Source organism: Aptenodytes patagonicus, chromosome Z (assembly GCF_965638725.1).
Source record: "Aptenodytes patagonicus chromosome Z, bAptPat1.pri.cur, whole genome shotgun sequence".
In the NCBI taxonomy this organism is placed as follows: Eukaryota; Metazoa; Chordata; class Aves; order Sphenisciformes; family Spheniscidae; genus Aptenodytes; species Aptenodytes patagonicus.
The window spans coordinates 11590659-11611033 of record NC_134982.1 but is presented as its reverse complement, the minus strand read 5'-3'; the positions used below and the strand labels follow the sequence as shown (position 1 = coordinate 11611033).

The 20375-nt window shown below is 65.4% G+C and overlaps 1 protein-coding gene across 8 annotated transcripts; it reads right to left on the bottom strand.

Moving 5' to 3' along the window:
* Positions 1-495: 495 nt before the first annotated feature.
* Positions 496-15936, bottom strand: DNAJB5 (DnaJ heat shock protein family (Hsp40) member B5). 8 transcript variants are annotated; one of them, XM_076362410.1, is made up of 5 exons: positions 12334-12809; positions 8866-9110; positions 6031-6629; positions 5645-5735; positions 5210-5476 (listed from the first exon to the last, which is right to left on the bottom strand). In XM_076362410.1, the coding sequence occupies exons 1-4, from the start codon at positions 12399-12401 to the stop codon at positions 5673-5675; spliced, it is 975 nt and encodes a 324-aa protein (XP_076218525.1). In that variant the 5' UTR covers positions 12402-12809; the 3' UTR covers positions 5210-5476; positions 5645-5672. The 8 variants fall into 8 exon arrangements, with proteins under 8 accessions (XP_076218521.1, XP_076218520.1, XP_076218519.1 ...); XM_076362409.1 differs by having other exon boundaries at positions 5645-5715; XM_076362406.1 differs by lacking the exons at positions 5210-5476; positions 5645-5735; positions 12334-12809 and adding exons at positions 496-1647; positions 15904-15936.
* Between the last annotated feature and the right edge of the window lie 4439 nt (positions 15937-20375).

Below are 20375 nucleotides of genomic sequence, written 5' to 3'. Positions count from 1 at the left end.
TCGGCGGTGCTGTGGTGGAAGAGGAGCTGTACAAAGCCAGATCGAACGCGCCTCCCGCTCCGTAGGAGCCCTTTCCCAGGGGAAAAAAAAACTGGCACGAGGCAGAGTGGGCCGAGAAAGGTAAGAAATATAAAAATTCTCCTGATGGAAATCCAAAGGTTTTAAAAAAATACAGCATTTGAAAACGAAGCCACCAAGCAGACCGCCTCATGCGCCTCCCAGCTCCAACCTGACGCCCAGAAATACCTCCTGAATGAATCGTCCCTATAGAAAAATATATACACGCGCCTTTCTCTTCTTATTAAAAACCCTAAGGTTGAACCCAAACACTAGTGAAGCCCACAGCTCTGCTCACGCTTGGCTCTGCTTTTGCACCCAGACTTGTGCTACACACACACACACCCCCACCCACCCCCACCCCCCCCGCGACGGGCTCGATGTTCGTGTGGCTGAACCTTCCCCCCCCCCCCCCGCCAAAAAGAAAAGTCAGGGTGCACCACGCCAGGAACCCCAAAGTGGGCAGAGAAAAACCCTTACGGAGTTTATCTAACGAGCTCTATATATATGTATTTTAAAAAAAAGCAGCAATGCAAACTCAACACATCTGAACAAGAAAGCTCCACCCTGGGCTTTCCCCCCTCCTCCTGCTGGCTGGGGCTCTGCGGGCAGCGGGCGCAGGCAGGTGCTGCCCACGGGCACCGGGGACAGCCCCGGGCAGGGGCAGGAGGCTGGATGGGACCATCACCACGTGCTCCATCATTTGGCACAACCGAGGTTCGGTTGTAGACTTGGCACAGGAGAGCGGACCGCGGTCGGACTCGGTACCACGGTCCCAGGTGAGAAACAGTCCGGCTACGGGGTGGGGGGTGGGGGGGAGGCCAGCGCGGGCGGGAGCGACCGGCACCGCGGTAGAGCCGCGACCCCCAACAGCAGCAACTATCGAAGAGGGGAAGAGGGAAACTAACAGCGGGGACGCCAGATCCTGCGGAGTCCTATTTACACTGCGCCGGACCCCGACAAGTCCAGCCGCTTGTGGGAAAAGTGGCCTGAAAAGCAGGTGACATAAAAAAACCCACAACGTGACGCACATCCCCGGGCAAAGGGCCCGCGCCGCTCGCTTGAGCGAGGCAGAAAAGCTGGACCTCTGGGGAAAGAATAAAAAGTTTGGCAGCTGGGAGAGCCGTGATGGGCAGGAGCCTCCCCGCTGCTGGAGTAGAAAACGGGCCAAGGGGGACGGATGGGGAGAGGGATGGATGGGGGGGGTAGGTTGGGTGGGATTTTTGGGGAAGGAAAGTGGTGTGAGGGGGTTTTTTTTTTGCATTTGAAAGTGCTGTGGCACCTCTGCTCCGTGCAGGCCAAGTGCTGCGGCACGTGCGTTTGGAGTATTGCTGCTTGGAGGAGAGTCCCCGGGCTCTAGGAGCACGGGAGGTGCTGCTTGAGGATCTGTCTCGTCTGGGGAGCTATTCTGTCCGGGAAGCGGATTTTGAATTCCACGATCAAGTCTCCTCGCTGGCTGGGGGCCTTGGGGAAGGGCAGCCCCTCCCCGCGCAGTCTCTTCACTGTCCCCGGCTTGATGATGTCGTTGCAGGGCAGCGGGATCACCCGCCCGTCGATGGTGGGAATGTTCACGGTGCAGCCGCACAAGGCCTGGGGGGAGAAGAGGAGACACGCCGTCAGAGGGGGCTGACACCCCGAAGCATCCCGACGGCCACACCCTGTCCCCCCCACCGGCTGCTCCCCGGGTTAAACCGCCCAGCTCCGTCTGGGTGATGCCCAAGAGCATGGGCTGGTGCTCACCGGCGCAAGCCCGGGTCTCTGCTGCTGCCAGCCCGGTCTAACCACCATGAACTGGGCTGCAGGAGCCGTGCAGGCAAGGGGTGCCCCGGGAGAGGGGTGCTCCAGGCAAGGGGTGCCCCAGGAGAGGGGTGCCCCAGCCTCATGGGGGGAAGGACCCCCCTCCCCACCTCCTGGGCTCCCCAGGAGGCACCACCAGCAAGCACCCAGCCACCCGCAGCAACAGGACGGGCTAAATTTAGCCCCTTCCCGGCCCCACCGCCTCAGGCAGCCGAAAATCCAGCTGAGATCATCGGATGCCGCCGCGGTTCATCAGCTGTCACCCTCTGGAGCCCCGGCAGCTCTGCCTGGCGCTGGGGGTTATCTATAGCACAGCCCACGTCCCTCCCCCCCCTCCACCAACAGCCCCCAAAAGGTTACGCCGGCGTGGGACGGCGGCGCGGCCGGGGCACAGCACCGAGCTTTCCTAGAAGCCAGGGTCCCGGAGGGGCTGGTCCCCGTCGCCAGTCCCTGTTGCAAAGAAAAGAGCCGGTTTCGTGGGTGCTGCCTGCTGGGGTGTTGTACCCCAGCCCCCGGCAGCAACCAGCAGCAGCCGGTGGGTGCCGTGGCAGCCGCAAGCCGGCCTGCATTAGCCAGCCACGTGACGCGGGAATGCAGCAAGAAAATCCTTCTGTCCTTAAATAACTCAGACAGCTCTGGCGTACACGTGGGCAGGATCGTCTCCAGGCTTTCGGCAAGGGCTGAGGGAGAGGACTGCGGAGCGATGCTTCTGGAAGGGGGGGGGGGGGTTGCTGGGGGTACAGCCTCGAGCTTCCAGGCAGGGGGCTGGCTCAGGTTAGCCCCTCCGAGCCAGGTCCTGGGAGTGCCAGCCCTCCCAAAACACCCTGCAAAGGGAGGGGAGGAGGATGCAGTTGCTGTTTCTGGGGTAGAAGGGGGGATTTTCTGCACACCCAGGAAAAGCCTCCGGTGGCAGAGCAGCAACAGGCAAACAGGAGAAACATCTCTTCTTCTCGTGCTGGCCACTGGCTCGGGGCCGATGGCTGCGGCTTCAGTGGCCGAGCCAGGGCTTTGCACCAGGGCGATCGCGGAGGGACCTGTGCCGGAGCCGGCTGGGGTGCTCCGGTGAGCGGAGAGCAGGAGATGGGGCCACCCCCTTGCACAGCTCATCTGCGCGGGGTCTCCTCCTGGGAAGGGTGTCCTCCAGGGATGAGCTTTTCTGGCTGCAGGAGGACACCCATCGCCAGCTCCGTGCGAGCAGCGGGTGCTTGGCTGGATCTCCAGCAGGTTGGGGGGGGAACCAAAGGACGATCTCCCCCCATCAGTGCGTTTCTGCCCTGCGCTCGCCCAAGGATGCTGGAGCCCACTGCCATGCGCCAGGTCCATGTGTGCCAGGGAAGGGACATCTCCAGCCGCAAAACGGGAAGGAGAATGGGAACTCCCTACGGGAGCACGTGGACGGGGTAAGCAGAGGGATGCCAGCAGGAGCAGGCGGTAACAGCGAAGGCAGACGGGATCTTAATGTTTCCTTCCTAGAGCCAAGATGCAAGAATCCGAGGCGATCGCTCCTCCGCCATATGTCCCTGTTTTTCATTCTTCTTGCTCAACTTCACTGGCATCTGGGAAACCGGTTGCTGAAGTAACACCAGTAACGGCGGGAGCTGCCCCGCATCCTAGAAAGAGGCTCGGTTTATCCCTAGGGATGAAATCACCCCGGGTTTGACAGCCGAGCGCTGTGCTGCGAGAGCAGAGCTCTATCTCGGTCAGCGCTGGGTCCTCCACCGCTCGCAGCGAAGCCGCCGGGGGGTACGTCGCCACCGCTCGCGTCTCGGCCGGGCGCTGACACGTGGGTGCTTCGAGGAAGGTGACGCCAGGTAAAGGGTGCGAAGCGGGCGGCTGCCGAGGACAGGCGTTGGTGCGAGCCCCTGCCGGCAGCGCTGCCTGAAGGTCTGCCTCCCAGGAGAGGCAGCTGCTGGCGGAACGCTGTCACTCCTCCCTCCCTCGGCCTCCCACTGCGATGTGCGCCTGTAATTTTAGGAAGGGACACTTCCCCGCAGCCCACGGGTCCCTGGGGAAGCCCTCGTACACCTCCAGCTTCCGCAGCAGCCGGGCGGCGAACGCTGCGCGCCGCCCCAGCTGGGGGGGGACGCCGCACCCAGCAGGGCCGGGACACGAGGGCTGGGAGGGCATTGCCTCCCCGGGTTGCTCTCCAGAGGGGTCTGTGGGATGGAGGAGGAGGAGGAGGATGTTCTTCCGAGTGCCCCCAGCCCGAGCAGCGGGTGCCTTGCTCCCCGTGGCAGCAGGGTGCTGGCGAGGGGTCTCCGGCAGGGCACCCGCCGCCTGCCAGCTCTGCCTGCTGTGGCACTGTGCTGTGCTGCTCTCGTGGCAGCGGAAAAGACTAAAGCTCAGGCTAAAAAAGGCAGCCTCGCAAGGAGGAAGGGTGCAAGGAGAGCACCCAAGGCTACCACTGTATGCTCAGGTGACGAAGAGGTTGCGCTCCGTCACATACTGAGGTGGTGGCACATGGAGTCAGGGAGCTCCCGGCATCTGCTTGTGCTCCAGAGCACTTAAAGTACTTCTTCTCACGGAAGATAAAAGTATCACCCTGCCCTGGCAAGCAGCAGGCTGGGGATGGCAGCCAGGCCGGCAGCTCCCCGAGGATGCCCAGCATGCTGGGTTTGCGGTGGGGGAGGACAGGGACCAGAAATTCCAGCTCAAAGAGACGAGGAATTTGCCCGAACCAGCAATTTTCCACTTTGCGACCGCATTGTGCAAACCAAACGCCAGCACACGCGCCTTGCTCATGGAGATCGCAGGCACCCAGCACCAGCACTTCTGGTGCAACAGCACGTGGGGCCGGAGCAGGTTTCTCCGCTTGCCGCTCAACGGGCAACTCCAGGCCAGGGTCTCTCCAGCCTGAGCAGCGCATGAACTTGGGCTAACGTGGGCTGGACATCAGCACAGCCAGCTGGGGGTTAATTTTACGGATAGGAGAATGCACAGAAGGAAACATCTGAGATATGGCACGCACGGCTCCATAAATAAGGCAGCCTCTCCCCCCGAGTATTTCTGGAGCGGCCGGCAGAGCCAACCACCGCAGGAATAAACCTCCTCACTTTGCACTGCGAAGGAAATTCAACTCCTGAGTCTGCAGCTTAACTTGAGCTGAGTTTGCTCCAGGAGCACCGAGCTCCGCCTGACCCACGCGGCTGCTCCTTGCCCCCAGCACACCTGGTCACAGCCCCAGCTGGGACGCAGAGCCATCGCAAAGCTCTCCCGACCGGCTGGCACACTAACGAGCTGACGTTTCCCTACCTCAGGTCTGGCCCGTTGAGCTTATTTCTATTAAATGCATTTGAGAACATAAATCTGTCTTCAGGAAAAAAAAAAAATCAGCTCATTAAGAAGACAGACAGCGTCTACAGTCTGAAAGGAACATCAAATGGCAGCTGCCAAAAACGTCAATGTTAAATGCAGCTGCCAGCTGGGATTTATTAAAAGGTAGTTATACAGCAGCGGCGGCGAACGGCACATCTTGTACTGGGGTAATCTCCCTTTCCTCTCCCACCTTCGCGCAGCTTGCTGGCTCTGATGCTTCCAGCCCCGCCGTGACCTCCAGGACTGGCAGCCTGGATGCGCTGGGTTTTGCTCACTGCCCGAGCATTTCCTCTGCTTGGTTCTTTATCTAGGAAAGCCAGGACCAAGGAAAACAGCTAAAGCCTTGCTCAGCGAGGGCAAGGTACCAGCGCGTGACCCTGCTCTCCGTCCGTGGGGAGAGGCACCCGGCGCTACCCCGGGCGGTGCCTAAGCCACAGCAGGCTCGGCTACGAGAACGAGCAGGGACCAGACTCACGCCAGCAAACTGGGGTTTTCCCTTGTTCCTACGGAGGACCTGGGCTCTCTTCCATGTGTGAATACCCTGTGCTAAAACAGAAGGACAAGACCTATGGGGAAGGCAGAAAATGGGTAAATACCACCTGTATTGGCTCAAGAAGCAAGGCGCGTTCAGCAGGGACCGCAGCACCTGTGTCCTACACCCAGCACGGAGGTTGAGCACCTCCAAAACCAAGCACGATTTGGCCTCTGTGCTCCTCTCTGCAGAGGTCTTCGCTAGTGTCTCTCGTGACCTACCTGGTCCTTCCCCATCGGCACAGGACAAGGACTGACTCCCGTCTTGACCCCACCCGCCAACGACCCAGCGCCACCTCCCACCCCGTGGGATTTCCCACCCATACCCACCTCTTTAAGACTGATGTTTGCCGTGTAGACCACGTTCGTCCCGTCCCTCTTGAAGTGCGAGTGAGGCTTGTCCTTGAGGATGAAGACGATGTCAGCAGGGATGTTGTCCGGGGTGGCATCCCCTTCTTTGGGGAATGTGATTTTGGTTCCCTCCTTCCAACCCCGTTTGATGACGATGTTTAGGATCTTGTCCTCAGTCCGCATGGTCCGGCCATCAGCGTTGAGCCTTCTGCGGGTGATCTTCATCCTCTTGGTGGAGCCGTGGTAGATCTCTTCCAGGGACACCTTGAGCTCATGGATGACGGGTGGGTCTTGGACCTTCCTCCGCGTGTGCAGGGACTCTTGGTGCCGCCGGTGAACCCCGTTAATGCCGTTGAAGCCAAACCGGCCAAAGGCACTGAAAGGGTCATCATCGTCATCGATATCCATGTCTTCCTGGTCAAAGCCATTGAACACCCGTGAGCGGCTGCTAGCGAAGAAGATGTCGAAAGGGTTGGAGCCTCCGAAGAAGGACGCGAAGGTGGCATGGGGGTCTCCGTGGAAGGTGTAGTGGAAAGTGTTCCCTGAGCCACCTGAAGAGCCACCTCCAGTTTTGAGACCTGGAAGAGAAGGGGGAAGACGAGACATGAACACTGCCCGCCGGTGGACGCCGTGCTGGGACCGCACCTTCCAGGCGGGAGCGCGGTCTCTGCTGGTTCCAGGCAGCCCCCCCAGCATCTCCCGGGGGCGCAGGTCACCCCCACCAGCCCAGCCACCTGCAGAGAGCATGGACCAGGAAGGCACCACCTCAACCCATGACACACAGTCCTGCCCATACACCCAGCAAGCTCCACCTCAAAAGCTCTTCAGGTTTTGTCCCCGCTACCCCTACTGAAGTGCTGCTTTGGTTCTCTCCACCCAGCTCACGGCCTGTCCATTTAAATCATTTCCCGACCAGCCCATCTCCACGTTTCCCCACGGGCAGGCTCCCTTCTGCCCCAACAGCCCCTGTCTCTCGGGCTGCACCGACGGCCATGGTCCAGGAGCATCACGCCCAGCGGGTGAGAACAGGCTTTGAGCTCAGCGAGCGACTGTGACTCCGGGTGGCAGAGCAGGTGGGGGGTCAGCAGACCTCCAGGTCGGCACACAGCTCCCCGCACACACACTGTACAAAATGCCAGGTAAGCTCAAGATCTGGATCTTTTGGCAACCATTCCCATGGGAAACTCCCCTGCCAGGTCCCAGGCTGAGCCTGACGTCACTGCAACACCCCCTCCCCCCCCCCCCCCAAGTCCCAAGCAGCCAAGGCACACTGCAACCCCCCCCCCCCGCAAAGTCCCAAGCAGCCAAGGCACACGGCAAGCGGGCCCCCAAAGAGGTCACACACGCTCTGCAAGGCTAATTTTGACCAGGAGGGGCTGGGGAGGGTTAAGCCAAGCCTAGCTCAAGGACTATTTTCAGGGCACGCCAGTGACAGTGAAGGGCTATTTCTGACACGTGCCACCCCCCCGCAGCAAGAGACAGGAGGGGGACAGGCACAGAGCGGGCACGCCTGGGGGTCTTTTCTGACTGATGGAGTTAATGCTCTTTGTGGGTGGAGGGGCTTTTGCTTCGCCTCGCTCACCCCAGCATGTGGGACCCAGAAGCCCCTTGAAATGCCGATCCCCAAGACACGTTGCTCCAAAAACAAGGCATCTGATGGGAAACGAAAGGTGCAGGGGACCACGGACCGCGACTGGTCCGACGGAGTTTGGCTTTGCCAGGACTCCCCGTCCCGCTGCGACGAGGGGGCGATTTCGTCAAATCCCCGGCGAGCCCCCATCGCTAACAGACTGTACGGCCAGGAGGTTTCACCTTTAATCCCGTGACGCCAGCCTGAGCAGGGTCCGATTTCGGGCGCCTCCGGGGAAAGGCTGCTTTCCCACTCGAGACAGCCTCTTCTCCTTTTACACCACAGCAAATCACCCTGCCTCGGTGCGTCCATCACAGCCCCGACATAACTAACGGGTCGAGAATTAACCCACCACCAGTTAATTCTGCCGGTGGCTCATTAGGGGATGCACCTGCCTGCCGCCCGCCCCGCCCCGCCCCGCCCCCCCCCCCCCCCCCCCGCCCCTCGCCCCCCCCAGGGGGGCTGCCTCTTCCACCCAGCAGCCTGCTCCTGCCAGACCTCCCCCTCTTTTAAGCGCCCGAGCCCTGGGCTGATTAATGCAGATGCTATTTGGCGCTCTCCTCGAATGGGGTTGCGCTCTTCCATCTTCGACTAATAAGGCCGCCTGCGGTGGAGCGGCTCTCCTCCTCCTCCTCCTCCTCCTCCGTGCCAACCACCAGACAACAGCAACCGCTTGGTTTCAAAACAAGGACCTATTACTTAAATTGGGAAAAGCTTTGAATCCTGTAGGTCAGCCTGCACCAGGGAGGACAGCGGGACCGGCGCCCAAATGCGGGGGGGAATGTGGGGAAAAGGGCAAAAATCCCTCCTCCGCTGGGATATGTAGGTCAATTAAAGGGCTGCTAACGAATTACCCCCGCTGTGACCCAGGAGGTGAGCTCCTTCCACTTCCATCGTCTCAGCCGGCTGCCGGGGTTCTGGGGCGGAGGGCAGGGAGAGCCCGGCCATCCCGGGAAGCAGGCCGGCGGGCTGGAAACGCGGAGCAGCCCGGGGAGGAGCGGGATGAGAGGCGATTTCTGGCACCCGCGGAGCCTTTGCTCTCCCCGGTTCTGCGGCTACCAGCCCCGTTTCAGGGGCAGGCATGAACCATGGGGACAACTCCGTGCAAAAACACTCCCTTGCCTATAAAAACCAACTTGGACCCAGCACCCCCACCTCTGAGCGGGCAGCGCTCGTCCCCTTACCTTCCTCCCCGTACTGGTCGTAAACGGCTCGTTTCTTGGGGTCGCTCAGGACATCGTAAGCCTCCGCGATCTCCTTGAACTTCTCCTCGGCACTGGGGTCTTTATTCTTATCGGGGTGATACTTCAGGGCCATTTTTCGATAGGCTTTCTTGATTTCATCCTCGTTGGCGCCGGACTGGATGCCCAAAATCTTATAATAGTCCTTCCCCATGACGGCGACGCTGCCGGGAGCCGAGTACTTATTCCTGAAAGCAGAAAGACAGCTCTCCGTAGGGCGAATATCGCACTGGGGCAGCCGGGAACGGGACCGGCAAGCACTTATCACGGAGCCGATGCTCCCCGCGTCCCACCGGCCAGCAGCACCAGAGCTGGCTCAAGTCCACGCTTCCCACCGGAGGTCAGAGCCCCAGCGCCAGGACGTGCCCCGGCTCCGGTTTTACCCCCCCGAGCCCCTCGGCGGGGACGGGGAGACTCATCTCTGAGGCTGATGGGGAGAGGGAGAGCCCGAGCCGGGGCACGGCGTTATTATAGGGGCCACGCCACCGCTAACGTCAGGCCAGGACCGCGTCCCCGTCCCGTCCCCCGTCCCACCCCCCCCGCCGAGCCAGGAGGGCTGAGCCGTGTCTAAATGTAGCTGTCAGCCTGTGCCTGTCCCCCCCCCCCCCCCCCCCCGCCGGCTCTCTCCCAGCTGGGGTCCCGGCACGGGATTCGGGGTGATGACAGCAGGTTTTTGGAGGCTGAAAGCGGCAGCAGGGACCATGCTGCCGCCTTCACCTTAAAGGAACTTCAAACATTTTGTTCCTGAAAGCAACTGGCATTGAGCTGGAGATAAGCGCCTCCGGCGTGTCAGAGCCGTAATTTGTATTTAGCGAAGAGAGAACGAAGCCGTTAGACAGAAACATCTTGTGATGGTGGGAGGGCTTTTTTATTTTTTTGTTTAAAAAAAAAAAAAACAACCCAAACCACAAAACACTTTCTAGCCTGACTTGCACTCCCCGAGAGCCTTCAACCGCATCCTGCAGTAAGCCAGACACCCAGGGCTCGCTCCCTCCGTTGCGCGGGGGCCGAGGCTGGGGCCATGCCTATACTAAGGCATGGAAAACCTGGTGGCCGTAACCCAAGGAAGGAAAAGGACGGGTGATTAATTCATCCCCCCTGTCACGCCGCCGGAGCCGCAGAGACCCAGGGAGCAGGCGGAGCAGCCGGGAGGGCAGCTCCTCCGGGCAGAGGCTGAGCAAGCCCCACGCTCCTCCAGGGACGCTTCCCGCTGCTCCTCAACCTTCGGATGTTCGACAGTGAGCTCCCATGTCCCCCCAGCCTGGCCTGCCCCCCCGCCTCGCACAGGGCGGCTCGGTGCTTGCTCCTGGCCCTGCTCTTCTCCAGGTGTTGCCCCAGCAGACCCCCCCCTCTCCGTTAAGCCCTCCTGCTCCCGTCCTGCTCCCCGACACCCTCCGGCTTCCACCCCGCCCTTGCTCCAAATGCCCCTGGGCAGCCCCAGCCCATCGTGCCCCTCCAGCAGGCGGGATTTCTGCACGGGCTGTGAGCCTCGGCCCTTTCCTTCACCATCGTACGAGTTACCAGATGTTCCCGGAGGCTCTACCCGTAAGCTCCCAGTGGAGGTCACGGAGGGACCCCCCCCTCCCCGACCACAGCAGCTCAGGTGGGGGTGGCCGGGCACCCCTGGGGTGCGCATCCACAGCGCTGCCCTGAGCTCCTGGCGTCCGCCCCAAGCATCCGAGGCTTGCCTTGGGGTCACGCCTCAGGCAATAACCCCTCTGCAGCTGGGCCGCTGCTACGGGGGCTTGGAAATCAGCCACCTTGATTCAAACCGCCAACTTCTGCTCTTTTTTGCCCCAGCCACGGAGCAGGTCCTTTGCTGCAGGTGGGGAGGGGGGGCTAAGGCACCCAAGGCACGGACCTCTGAAGGATGCAGCGAGGGAAGACGGGGGCACCCACAGACACACGAGGCAGCCCGGGGGGGGGTACGACACAGAAGAGGTGGGAGAAGGTCCCTGGGGGTGTAAAGAGCATCTGACAGTGTCTCTGGCGGCAGCTCCTGGATGCCAGCATGTTTCTGTACCAGCTCCTGCGCGCAGAGCTGCCGCCGGCACCCAGCCCACACGGGCGCTGGGGGATGCTCTGGTCCCTGCCCACCTCTGCCTCCCCGTCCGCCCTCCCCCCGGGGCCAGGGGGGGCTGCAGGAGACCCCAGGCAAGCGATGGGGGGAGAGGTGAGAGGTAACCTGCCAATCCGCCCTGCCAAAGGTCACCCCGACGCCTCCCGTCCCCACAGCAGCCGCCGGTGCGGGGCAGGGGCTCCCTGCGACCAGCACCAGGACCTGGACCAGGATTTGGCCCCCGTCTGGATGATGCCAACCCTCCTGCAGCGAGGGCAAGCCAGGCGGCGCTGAAGACAACCCCGTCACACCCCGGCTCCAGGGACGCGGAGGTGGCAAACCTTCAATTGTCCCCTCTGGGGACCACAGTGTCCGGCTCCGACCCCGCACAGCCCAATCTGACGGCACCATCAGGACCCCCCCTCACCCGGCCGAAACCCCACGGCGCTTCCTGTGAAAATACATCCCCTCCCGGCAAAACACTGTCACCCCCCGCAAGATCTCTGGTCTTGACCGCCGAGGGGTCTTTGGCCGGGGTGGGGGTGCCCACCGGGGATGCTCTCCCAGCCGGGGACCCCTTCAGGCTCAGACCCCCAGCCGGGCTCAGGGAGGGGGGAATTTCTGTACCGAAACGCATCCCCGTGCCGCGGTTTACCGTGCCGGTGAGGACCAGCCGCCGGCGGGTGACCCGGTGGGTTAAGGCACGCTCCGGAGGCGACACTCACATGCGCGATGATGGTAAAACACGACTCTGTCCCCGCAGAGCCTCCCTCCCTCCCACCTCCTGGGGATCAGCTGCGCCTTGCCACCGCTCCTCTCCCCCTTCTGCTCAGTCATCCTCTCCTGCCTTCCCATTTAACCCCCTCGGGAGCGGGAGCGGAGGGGGAAGGTGCCGCAGGGCGGGTTTCAGGCGGGCAAAGCCATTCCTGCATCTCCCCCCCCCAAACCCGGACGCCTTCGGACAAGCCACGGCCACCCGGCCTTGGAGAAAACCGCAAGCATCCCCCGGCCCCGCCGAGCCAGCCCAGCCTCCGTCCTCCTCTTGCAACCACACACGGGAGAGGAGGAGAAGAAGGAAAAAAAAAAAACCACTTAAATCTTTGTTCCGGCCCCACACATGACATCAGCCCGTGCAACCGCTGGGCGAGCGCGCCAGCTGAATAGCGATCGTTTGACATAATCCCTCCGCTCGACAGTCATCTAAGGGAACAAAGCCACCCCGGCAGCGGCACCGGGGAGACTTTCCCCCCCCCCCCCCCCCCATCTTGGGGTGCAAGGTCACCGTGGGACGCCGGGGACGGGCACCGACGGTTTAACGAGGACGCGAGGTCAAGAGGCGGAAACCCACTTACCGAAACTTTACGAACACATTCAGAGTCCAAGCCGTCATTTTTAAAGGCTCTAGTTTTATTTTGAACATCGCGGCTGTCCGCAGGTGCCGGCAGGTGCTGTGTGCCCGGCCGGGAGGCGCCGGAGGGTGGCAGGAGGACGGCGGAGAGAAAGGTGCCGGCTCGTGCCGGGGATGCCGCCGCCGCTGCCAAGGGATGCTCTGGTGGCAAGCCTCCCCCTCCGGCTCCTCCGGCGCACCGAAAAGGCAGCTCCTCGCCAGCCCGGCGGCCGCGGTCGGCTCTGATCCCCGCTCCCAGGACGGCTCCGAAAGGGCTTCGGTGGTGGGCGAGCGGGCGTCGACACGGCGCTGCCGGCAAGCTGCCGGCGAGCTGCCGTCCTTTGTGCGCTTCCCAGCCGCGCGCGGGGGGACCCTTCAATGGAGTCACTTGCTGAGCCGTAATTTTCCTTTTAATTGGTTTCTTGACGCTTCCTCGCTAAGCCGCCGGATTAAGACACTTCTGCCGTCAGCTCCGGCATCCTCCCTCCCCACTGCCGCAAGGCCCCCGGCCGCCCCGCTGCCGTCACGTCCCCCGCACAGCGCCCGCCAAGGAGCAGGGAGCGCAGCCAGGAGCCCCCCGGCGTCCCCAAAAACGACTTTGCTGACGGCCGGGGCTCCGCGCCCGCCAGGCGAATCGGGGAGGGAGAAAAGTAGGGCGGCGGTGATGAGGAAAAAAGTCACGTTAACCAATTTGCACCTCCCCAGCTTTCCCCTTCGGATGCGCGGGGGTCCCTGCATCCCCCGCACCGGGCGCCGGTCCCCCAGCGGAAGGGGCCCGACCGCCCCGCTCCCACCCAGCGACGGGGGCTGCCCCCCGCCGCAGCGGGGCACTGGGACGGTGCCTCCTTCGAGCCCGGCGGCGCAAAACCTACTTCTGAGAAGTCACCTTCAGGCGCGCCAAGGAAATCCAATGCCACCACGTTCCCCCCGTGCCCCCCCGCCCCGGTCCCTCACCGTCACTCGCGGGCCACGGAGAGCATCCTCTCCGGACGCCCCACACCAAAATCGGGCAGCCGTACCGGGACATCACCGGGTGGCTCCTGCATCCTGCCCTCAGTGAGCGAAACGCCGGGCAGGTGACAGCCCCCAAGGGGGGATTTGGGGTCCGGTGGCTCGCCAGGCGCCGAGCACCGGGGTGGGTGAGCCAGGGGTGGGTGCCGGGGTGGGTGCGTACCTCTCGGCGCGGCTCCAGAAGAGCAGGATGGCCGGCATGGCAGCGTATCCCGGGTTCGGTCAGGGAGCCGGAGGGGATCTCGGCGCGCCGGGGCAGGCAGAGCCACCCGTGCCCGTGCCGGCTGGCAGCCGCAGGCAAGCAGGCAGCAATGTCATGACTACCCGCAATGAATCATCCCCTCCCCGGGCCCCCACACGCACCGCCCGCCTCCCCCTCCCCACCGACAGCCCCACTGGGGTGCCGGCACCTGCGTGGGGACGGGGTTAACCCTCCCCTCGCTGCCTCTGCCGGCACGGCCCCCCCCCCCCCCCCGCCACCAGCCCCCTCTCCCCCCCGGGTACTGCCTCCTGCGTGGGGACGGGTCAAGACCCCCTCAGCGTCCCCCCCCTAACAGGGTCCCACATTTCCATGCCCACGGCGTGCCGCCTCCTGCGTGGGGACGGGGTCAAGCCCCACTCACCATCCCCCCAGAGAGGGTCCCCCCGTTTCCAGCCCTATCGGGTGCTGGCTCCTGGGTGGGGATGGGGTCGAGCCCCCCCCCCGCCGCACCTCCCCATATAGGACTCCCCCTTTCCAGCCCCACTGGGGAGCTCACACTGGTGTGGGGACGGGGTCAAGCCCCCCCCCAGCGTCTCCCCATGTAGGGTCCCCCCTTTCCAGCCCCACCGGGGTGCTCACACTGGCATGGGGATGGGGTTAGACCCCCTCGCCGCCCCCCCCCCCCATGCCCCCTGCCCAGCCCCACCACTGTCACCTGTGTGGGGAGGGGTTCACCCCTTCCCCCGGCCCCCCCCGGCTCCACTCCAGTGCACAGCCCCACAAGGGTGCTGGCCCCTGCCTGGGGTGACCCCTCGACACCCCTCCAGCCTCACTGCGACCCACCGTCTGCCCCAAGGGGGAAGCGGGTTAACCCTTTCCTCCCCCCCCCAGCTCTCCTGGGGGACGCTGTCACCTCGATTGGGGACAGGGGTTAACCCCTTTCTTGCTGGTTCCTCTGACCCCATTACTGTTACCTGTGGGCAGGGGGTGGGGGTGGGTGTAACCCATGTCCTCACCACCCAGTTCAGCCCCACTGGGATACACTGGTGCCCCCAACTCCCGCCAGTGTTAACCCCTTCCTGGCCACACCACACAGCTCCAACAGCAGGAGGGGAGAGAGGGGTTAACCCTCACCTCACCACCCTCTCCAGCCCCATAGGGATGTACTACAGCCCCACGGAGGGGTTTAACCCCTTCCTCCCAGCCCCACTTGGATGCACTGTTACTGTTATGGGGCAGGGGGATTAACCCCTTCCTCCCACCCCCTTCAGACACACGGGGACACCCTGTCCTGCTAGGTAGGGCAGAGCAGTTAACCCTGGCCCACAGCCCCACCAGGAAACCCTGTCACCCCACGGGGGCAGAGGTGCCAACCTCTTCCTCCCCTGCCTTCAGCCCCACAGGCACGCCCTGTCACCCCATGGGGGCAACGGGGCTAGCGGCTAGCCTCCGTTCCCCACCCACGAAGGGGCAGAGGGGCTAAGCTCCCCTTCCCAGCCCCACAGCGAAACCCTGTCACCCCATGGACAGAGGGGCCGATCCCACCAGCCCCACAGGGACACCCGGTCACTTCATAAGGTAGAGGTTTAACCCCCCCATCGGGACAGTGGGTCACCCCACTGCAGAGGGGCTGACCCCCTCAGCCCTATAGTGACGCTCTGTCACCCCACGGGGCGGGGGGACTGACCCCCCCCAGCCCCATAGCGATGCCCTGTCACCCCCCGGGGCGGGGGGACTGACCCCCCCCAGCCCCATAGCGACGCCCTGTCACCCCACGGGGCGGGGGGACTGACCCCCCAGCCCCATAGCGATGCCCTGTCACTCCACGGGGCGGGGGGACTGACCCCCCCCAGCCCCATAGCGATGCCCTGTCACCCCACGGGGCGGGGGGACTGACCCCCCCCAGCCCCATAGCGATGCCCTGTCACCCCACGGGGCAGGGGGACTGACCCCCCAGCCCCACAGTGACGCCCTGTCACCCCCCGGGGCGGGGGGACTGACCCCCCCAGCCCCATAGCGATGCCCTGTCACCCCACGGGGCGGGGGGACTGACCCCCCCCAGCCCCACAGTGACGCCCTGTCACCCCCCGGGGCGGGGGGACTGACCCCCCCCCAGCCCCACAGTGACGCCCTGTCACCCCCCGGGGCGGGGGGACTGACCCCCCAGCCCCACAGGGACACGCTGTCACCGCAGGGGGCGGAGGGGCCGCGCCCCCGTCCCCACCGGGAGGCCGGCACCGGCGCCGTGGCGGGGGGGGGTCTGTGGGGCGGCGGTGTGGGGCAGCGCAGTGGGGCAGGGCCGCCGCCGCCCCCAGCACTCACCGCTCGCGCTGTCCCGGGGCGCCGCGCGCTCGCTGAGCCGCCCCCGCCCCCGCCCCCCGGCCGCCACGTCAGGGGAGTCCCGCCCGCGCGCGCCCCGCCCCGTTGGGCCGGCAGAGTGTCCGTCGCCGCGCCGCGCGGCGCTCATTGGCTTCCCCTGCGGGGGAGGCGGGGCCAGGCGGGCGGGTGGCGGCGAGGCCCGCCCCGCCTCCCCACCTCCGCCTCCCATTGGCCGGTTCAAGCCGGCACCGCCCCCCCGGGGCGCTCTCATTGGTCGGGCGCTGGCCGGCAGCGGCGGGATCCCCGGGGGAATCTTCTGGAAGGCTGTGACGTCAGCCGGGGCGCCGCGCGTCACCCCTGCCCCGCCCCCGCCCGCCGGGGCCCGGCCGTGGGGCTGGGGCGCGGGGGGTCGCGCGGGGGCCGGGGGCGGGGCCCGCTGGGCCGCGGCCGCCCCCCGGGGGTGGGCGGGGGCGGCGGCTCGGCCCGGAGGGTCCGCTCCCTCCCCGGGGGTCCGGGCCCGCTCCGCGGGGGTCCGGGCCCGCCGCCCTCCTGCGGCGGAGGCTCCCCCGCCCGGGGAAGGGTGCGGCGCCGGGGCCCCGGGGGGCCCGCCGCGGGGGCAGGCCTTTCCCTCGGGGAGGAGCCGCCGGAGCCCGCGGCCCGGGTCCTCCGCCGGGCCCGGGGTCCGCGTCCGGCACCGGCTCCCGCTCTGCCCGCCCCGGCTCCCGCTCTGCCCGCCCGGGCGCGCCCCCCGCGCTGCGGCCCGCGGCCGGACTAGGCGGGCCGCCCCCCCCCCCGCGAGGCCCCCGTCGGGCCTCCCCTTCCGAGGCGGGGGTCCCTGCGGGGGCGGCGTCCCCTTGACGGGGCCCGGCCGGGCCCGGGCCCGGGGTGAGGAGGAGCCGGCCGGACCCGGCGCCCCGCGTTTTGTCCTTGGGAAGCCCGCCGGCCTCCGGGGTCGAGCCCGTCCCTCGCCCCCGCCGAGGCGCCGCGGTCCCTCCGGGGGCAGCGTCCCGCTCGCCGGCCGGTCCCGAGGCCGGGGGGGGGGGGGGGAAGGGGCGGGCGCTGCGGCCGGCGAGCGGGGCCGCGCGGCGACCCGAGGGGTCGCGGCCGGGGGGCGGCTCCGGGACCCCCCGCACGCTCCCCCTTGCCGAGGAGGCGGGTCTCCCCGTTCCGTCCCGGCTCCCCGGGGCAGGCTGCCGGCGGCCGGCCGGGTTCCTCCTTCCCCCCCGCCCCGAACTGTCCGCAGAGCCCCCCCGCCCCCCCCGCCCCCCCAGCAGGGACGGTCGGAGTTCTGGCCGTGCTCCCCCCCCCCCCCCGTGCTCACAAGTGACCCGCTTGGCCTGCATCCCGCCGAACGGGGGGGGGGGCTTCGGCCCCGGGGGCCGGACGCGGCCCCTCCGCCGCTGAACGCCGGGGAGGAGCGGGGTCGGGGTCGGGGGGGGACGGGACGGGACACGGGACCACGGCCGCCCTCCCGGGGCGCGGCGGGTGTCTTAACCAAAACCGCTCCTCTTGGCGGCCCGTCTGCCTGCCGGAGCACCCGCACCCTTGTAAAGGGGGGGGGGGTGGTGTCTGGCATAATTAAAGGTACGAAGCCGTTTCCATAGAAGGAACAATTACATAAACTGGCTCTCTTCCCTCTGGGGGAAGAGATGGCTGAGCGAGGCGTGACGGGGAGCGATACGGCCCTGCGTGGTGGGGGGGTGGGGGGGGGGGAAGGCGAGCGGTGAAGGGCTGCTCGAGGTCCCTTCCCGTAACGGGGCGTCCCGTGCGGGAGGAGGCAGCGGCCCCCCCCGGGGTGCCAGCGCGTTTGGCGAAGCGGTTTGGGGTCAACCTGTGGAAATGGTGGCCTCGGGCGGCGGGATGGAGGGAAAGGTGCGAGAAACTTCCCTTGGGGTTAAAAGGCCATTAAGCAAATTCCTGGACGGAGCAACCCGCCCAGGGCCGGCGACCCCGGGGACGGTCCTTCTGGTGTGGGACATCCCCAGGCGGCAGGAGCGAGCGGCACGCTGCGTGCCCCCGAAGCTTCAGCTCTTTCCCGAGGCTTTGGCCGTGGCGTGGGTCTCTCTCCCAGGGAGGATGCGTGGGGGGGGACGGACACGGGACGGACAACCGCGGCCCGGGCTGTTTTTCTGTTAAAGCACCATTGCTCGGTGTCTGAAGGTCGCGGCAGTGGATGAGGCCACCGAGCTCCGCAACCCCCCCAACCCGAGTGCCGGCTGCGAAGCCCCTTCCTGGCGGGCACCGTCCCACTGCGAAGGAGACCTTTTCCCCTGCCGCCGCCACCTCCTCCCAGCCGGATCCAGATCCCCCCGCCGCGGCCGAGCAGATGGGGCGGGGGCGAGGGCGCGATCCCGCACCCAGGGGAGTGCTGGCTCCTCACCGTGGCGCTACCCCCCCCCCCCCAGCCTGCTCGGACCCCCCCCCACGCAGCGCGGCACGGGGAAGTCTCCGGCGACTGTGGCTGGGTGAGCTGGGGAGATGCATCTGAGGACACTGGGCTTGGCAGCGGCGGGGTTTGTACTCTGTTCTCCGCGGCGAGAGCAGCGCCCACGCATTCGGTGCTGTCTCTCCTTCCTGCCGGTTCCCATCCTTGGAGATGCCGCCCGCCTTTTCCAGCACCCTGAGCTGCAGGATGAGGAAAGGGCTGCAAGAAAAAAAATCCATGCTTGGGGGTTTTTTGTTTTTTTTTTTGTGTTGGGTTAATGCCCCGTTCCCCGCCTGCTGCTGTCCTGTCTGTGGTCTGAGGTTGATGCATCTCCGAGGAGGTGCTGGTGGGTCCCCTTCCAGCTCAGGCCTGGGTCTCAGCTCCTGCTGAAACTGCTGCCCGTGCAGGCGAGCCCTGTCCCGAGGACACGGGGACCTTCCTCCTCGGGGCTCAGCCAGCCCCTGGCCCATCCCCCGAGGAAACCACCAAACCCGAGTGGCTCTCGCCAGCTCCCGGTCACCCTGACTTTGTCGGTAGCCCCAGCGTGCAGCGGGCTTGTGAGCACGGGATAATCCGGATGGGAACGGTCCCCAGGAGGTCTCGTGCTCCAAGCAGGGTCAGCCACAAGGTCGGAGCGGGCCGCTCGGGGCTTCATCCAGGCTGACCTCAGAAACCCCCGAGGACAGCGGCGGGACTGGAAGAGCTTGTTCCAGCAGCATCTCCCACGTTCCCCGTGGCGCTGCGTCTCGCCAGCCCCTGCCTGGCCTCCGAGGGCACGCGGGAGGAAGGGGCCGGAGGCCGCCATTAGCCGTAATGATGGTGTTGGGTTTGTCCTCCCCGGTTGGTGCCGAGGATACCGGCCGCTGCCTCCCCCCTGCCAGCGCGCTGCCGGCGGCAGCCGAGCCGGCCGCTCCGCTCGGCGCTCCGCACCTGCGGGGGTGGCATAATGAGCCGTGTCCTTGTCTCAACCTGCCGCTTCCTCTCCCGGCAGCGTCTGTGCTGCCAGCTGGGTTATTTTTTCTTTTTTTTTTTTTTCCTTTTCCTTTTTCTTTTTTTCCCTTCCTGCCTCTATTCTCGAGTGGTTCCCAGCCGGTGCTGGCACGCGGCCCTCGCCGGAGACCGCCTCCCGGGCTGACCTTTGCAAACCCCCTCGGATGAGCGCGCCGGGGCTCTCCTGCCACACGCTTCGGACATTGCGGGGCAGACGCGAGCGGCTCTGCGTGGCAGAGGGCAGCAGTGCGTGGGAGCGCTCGGTCCTCTCCAGTCCCCTGCTGCCCCCACCTGTGCTCGGGCTCTGCTGGAGCGGCCAAAACCTGAGGGCAAGAGTGAGCGGGAGGAAAGGGCGCTGTGTGGGGATGCTGCAGTGGTTTTTTTGGGGCAGAGCCTGGGGAAGAGCAAGGCTCCACCCGGCAGATCCTGCCTCTGGACACCTCAGTTTGGCCTGACCTACCCCGCCGGCTCTTACCCTGAAACACCAACACACGGGTCTAAACTGGGCATGCAGAGCGCGTGGGCTGGGAAAGCCCCTCGTGGGAGCCGTCTCTGCAAGCCCCCTGTCCGAGCAGGTGGAAGAGGAGAGGGGGTGTCCCCACCCCGACGCGCGAATGCTGGAGCGTGGCAAGTTGTCCCCGCTTGCTGTGGGAATCGGCAGCAGACATGGGACTGGAATCCGGAGCATCTGGAGTCTGGTTGGGATAGTCCCCGGCCAGGCAGGGCGATGGTAGCTGAGAGCCGGCAGCACCCCGGCAGCCCCTGGCATCCTCCTTGCTACCCGCCCGTGACCTCATGCGTCCCCCCTGGAAGGGAGGCCAGCCGTGCCGGCGAGCCCGAATAGCATCGGTGCGCCCCTGGGGACCCGTCTGCACGTGGAGGACACGCGCTGAAGTTTGGCTTGGCTCCATTTCAGCTTCCAGCCTTTGCCCTGCTTTCCTCAGCAAAGGCGTCCTGTAGCGCTTGGTGGTTTCTCCTGGGGATGGCTCTCTCCAAGTTATGTTTTAACCAAGTTATTTCTAGTCTGCATTTGGGTGCCAAGCGCACTGAGCTCTTCTAG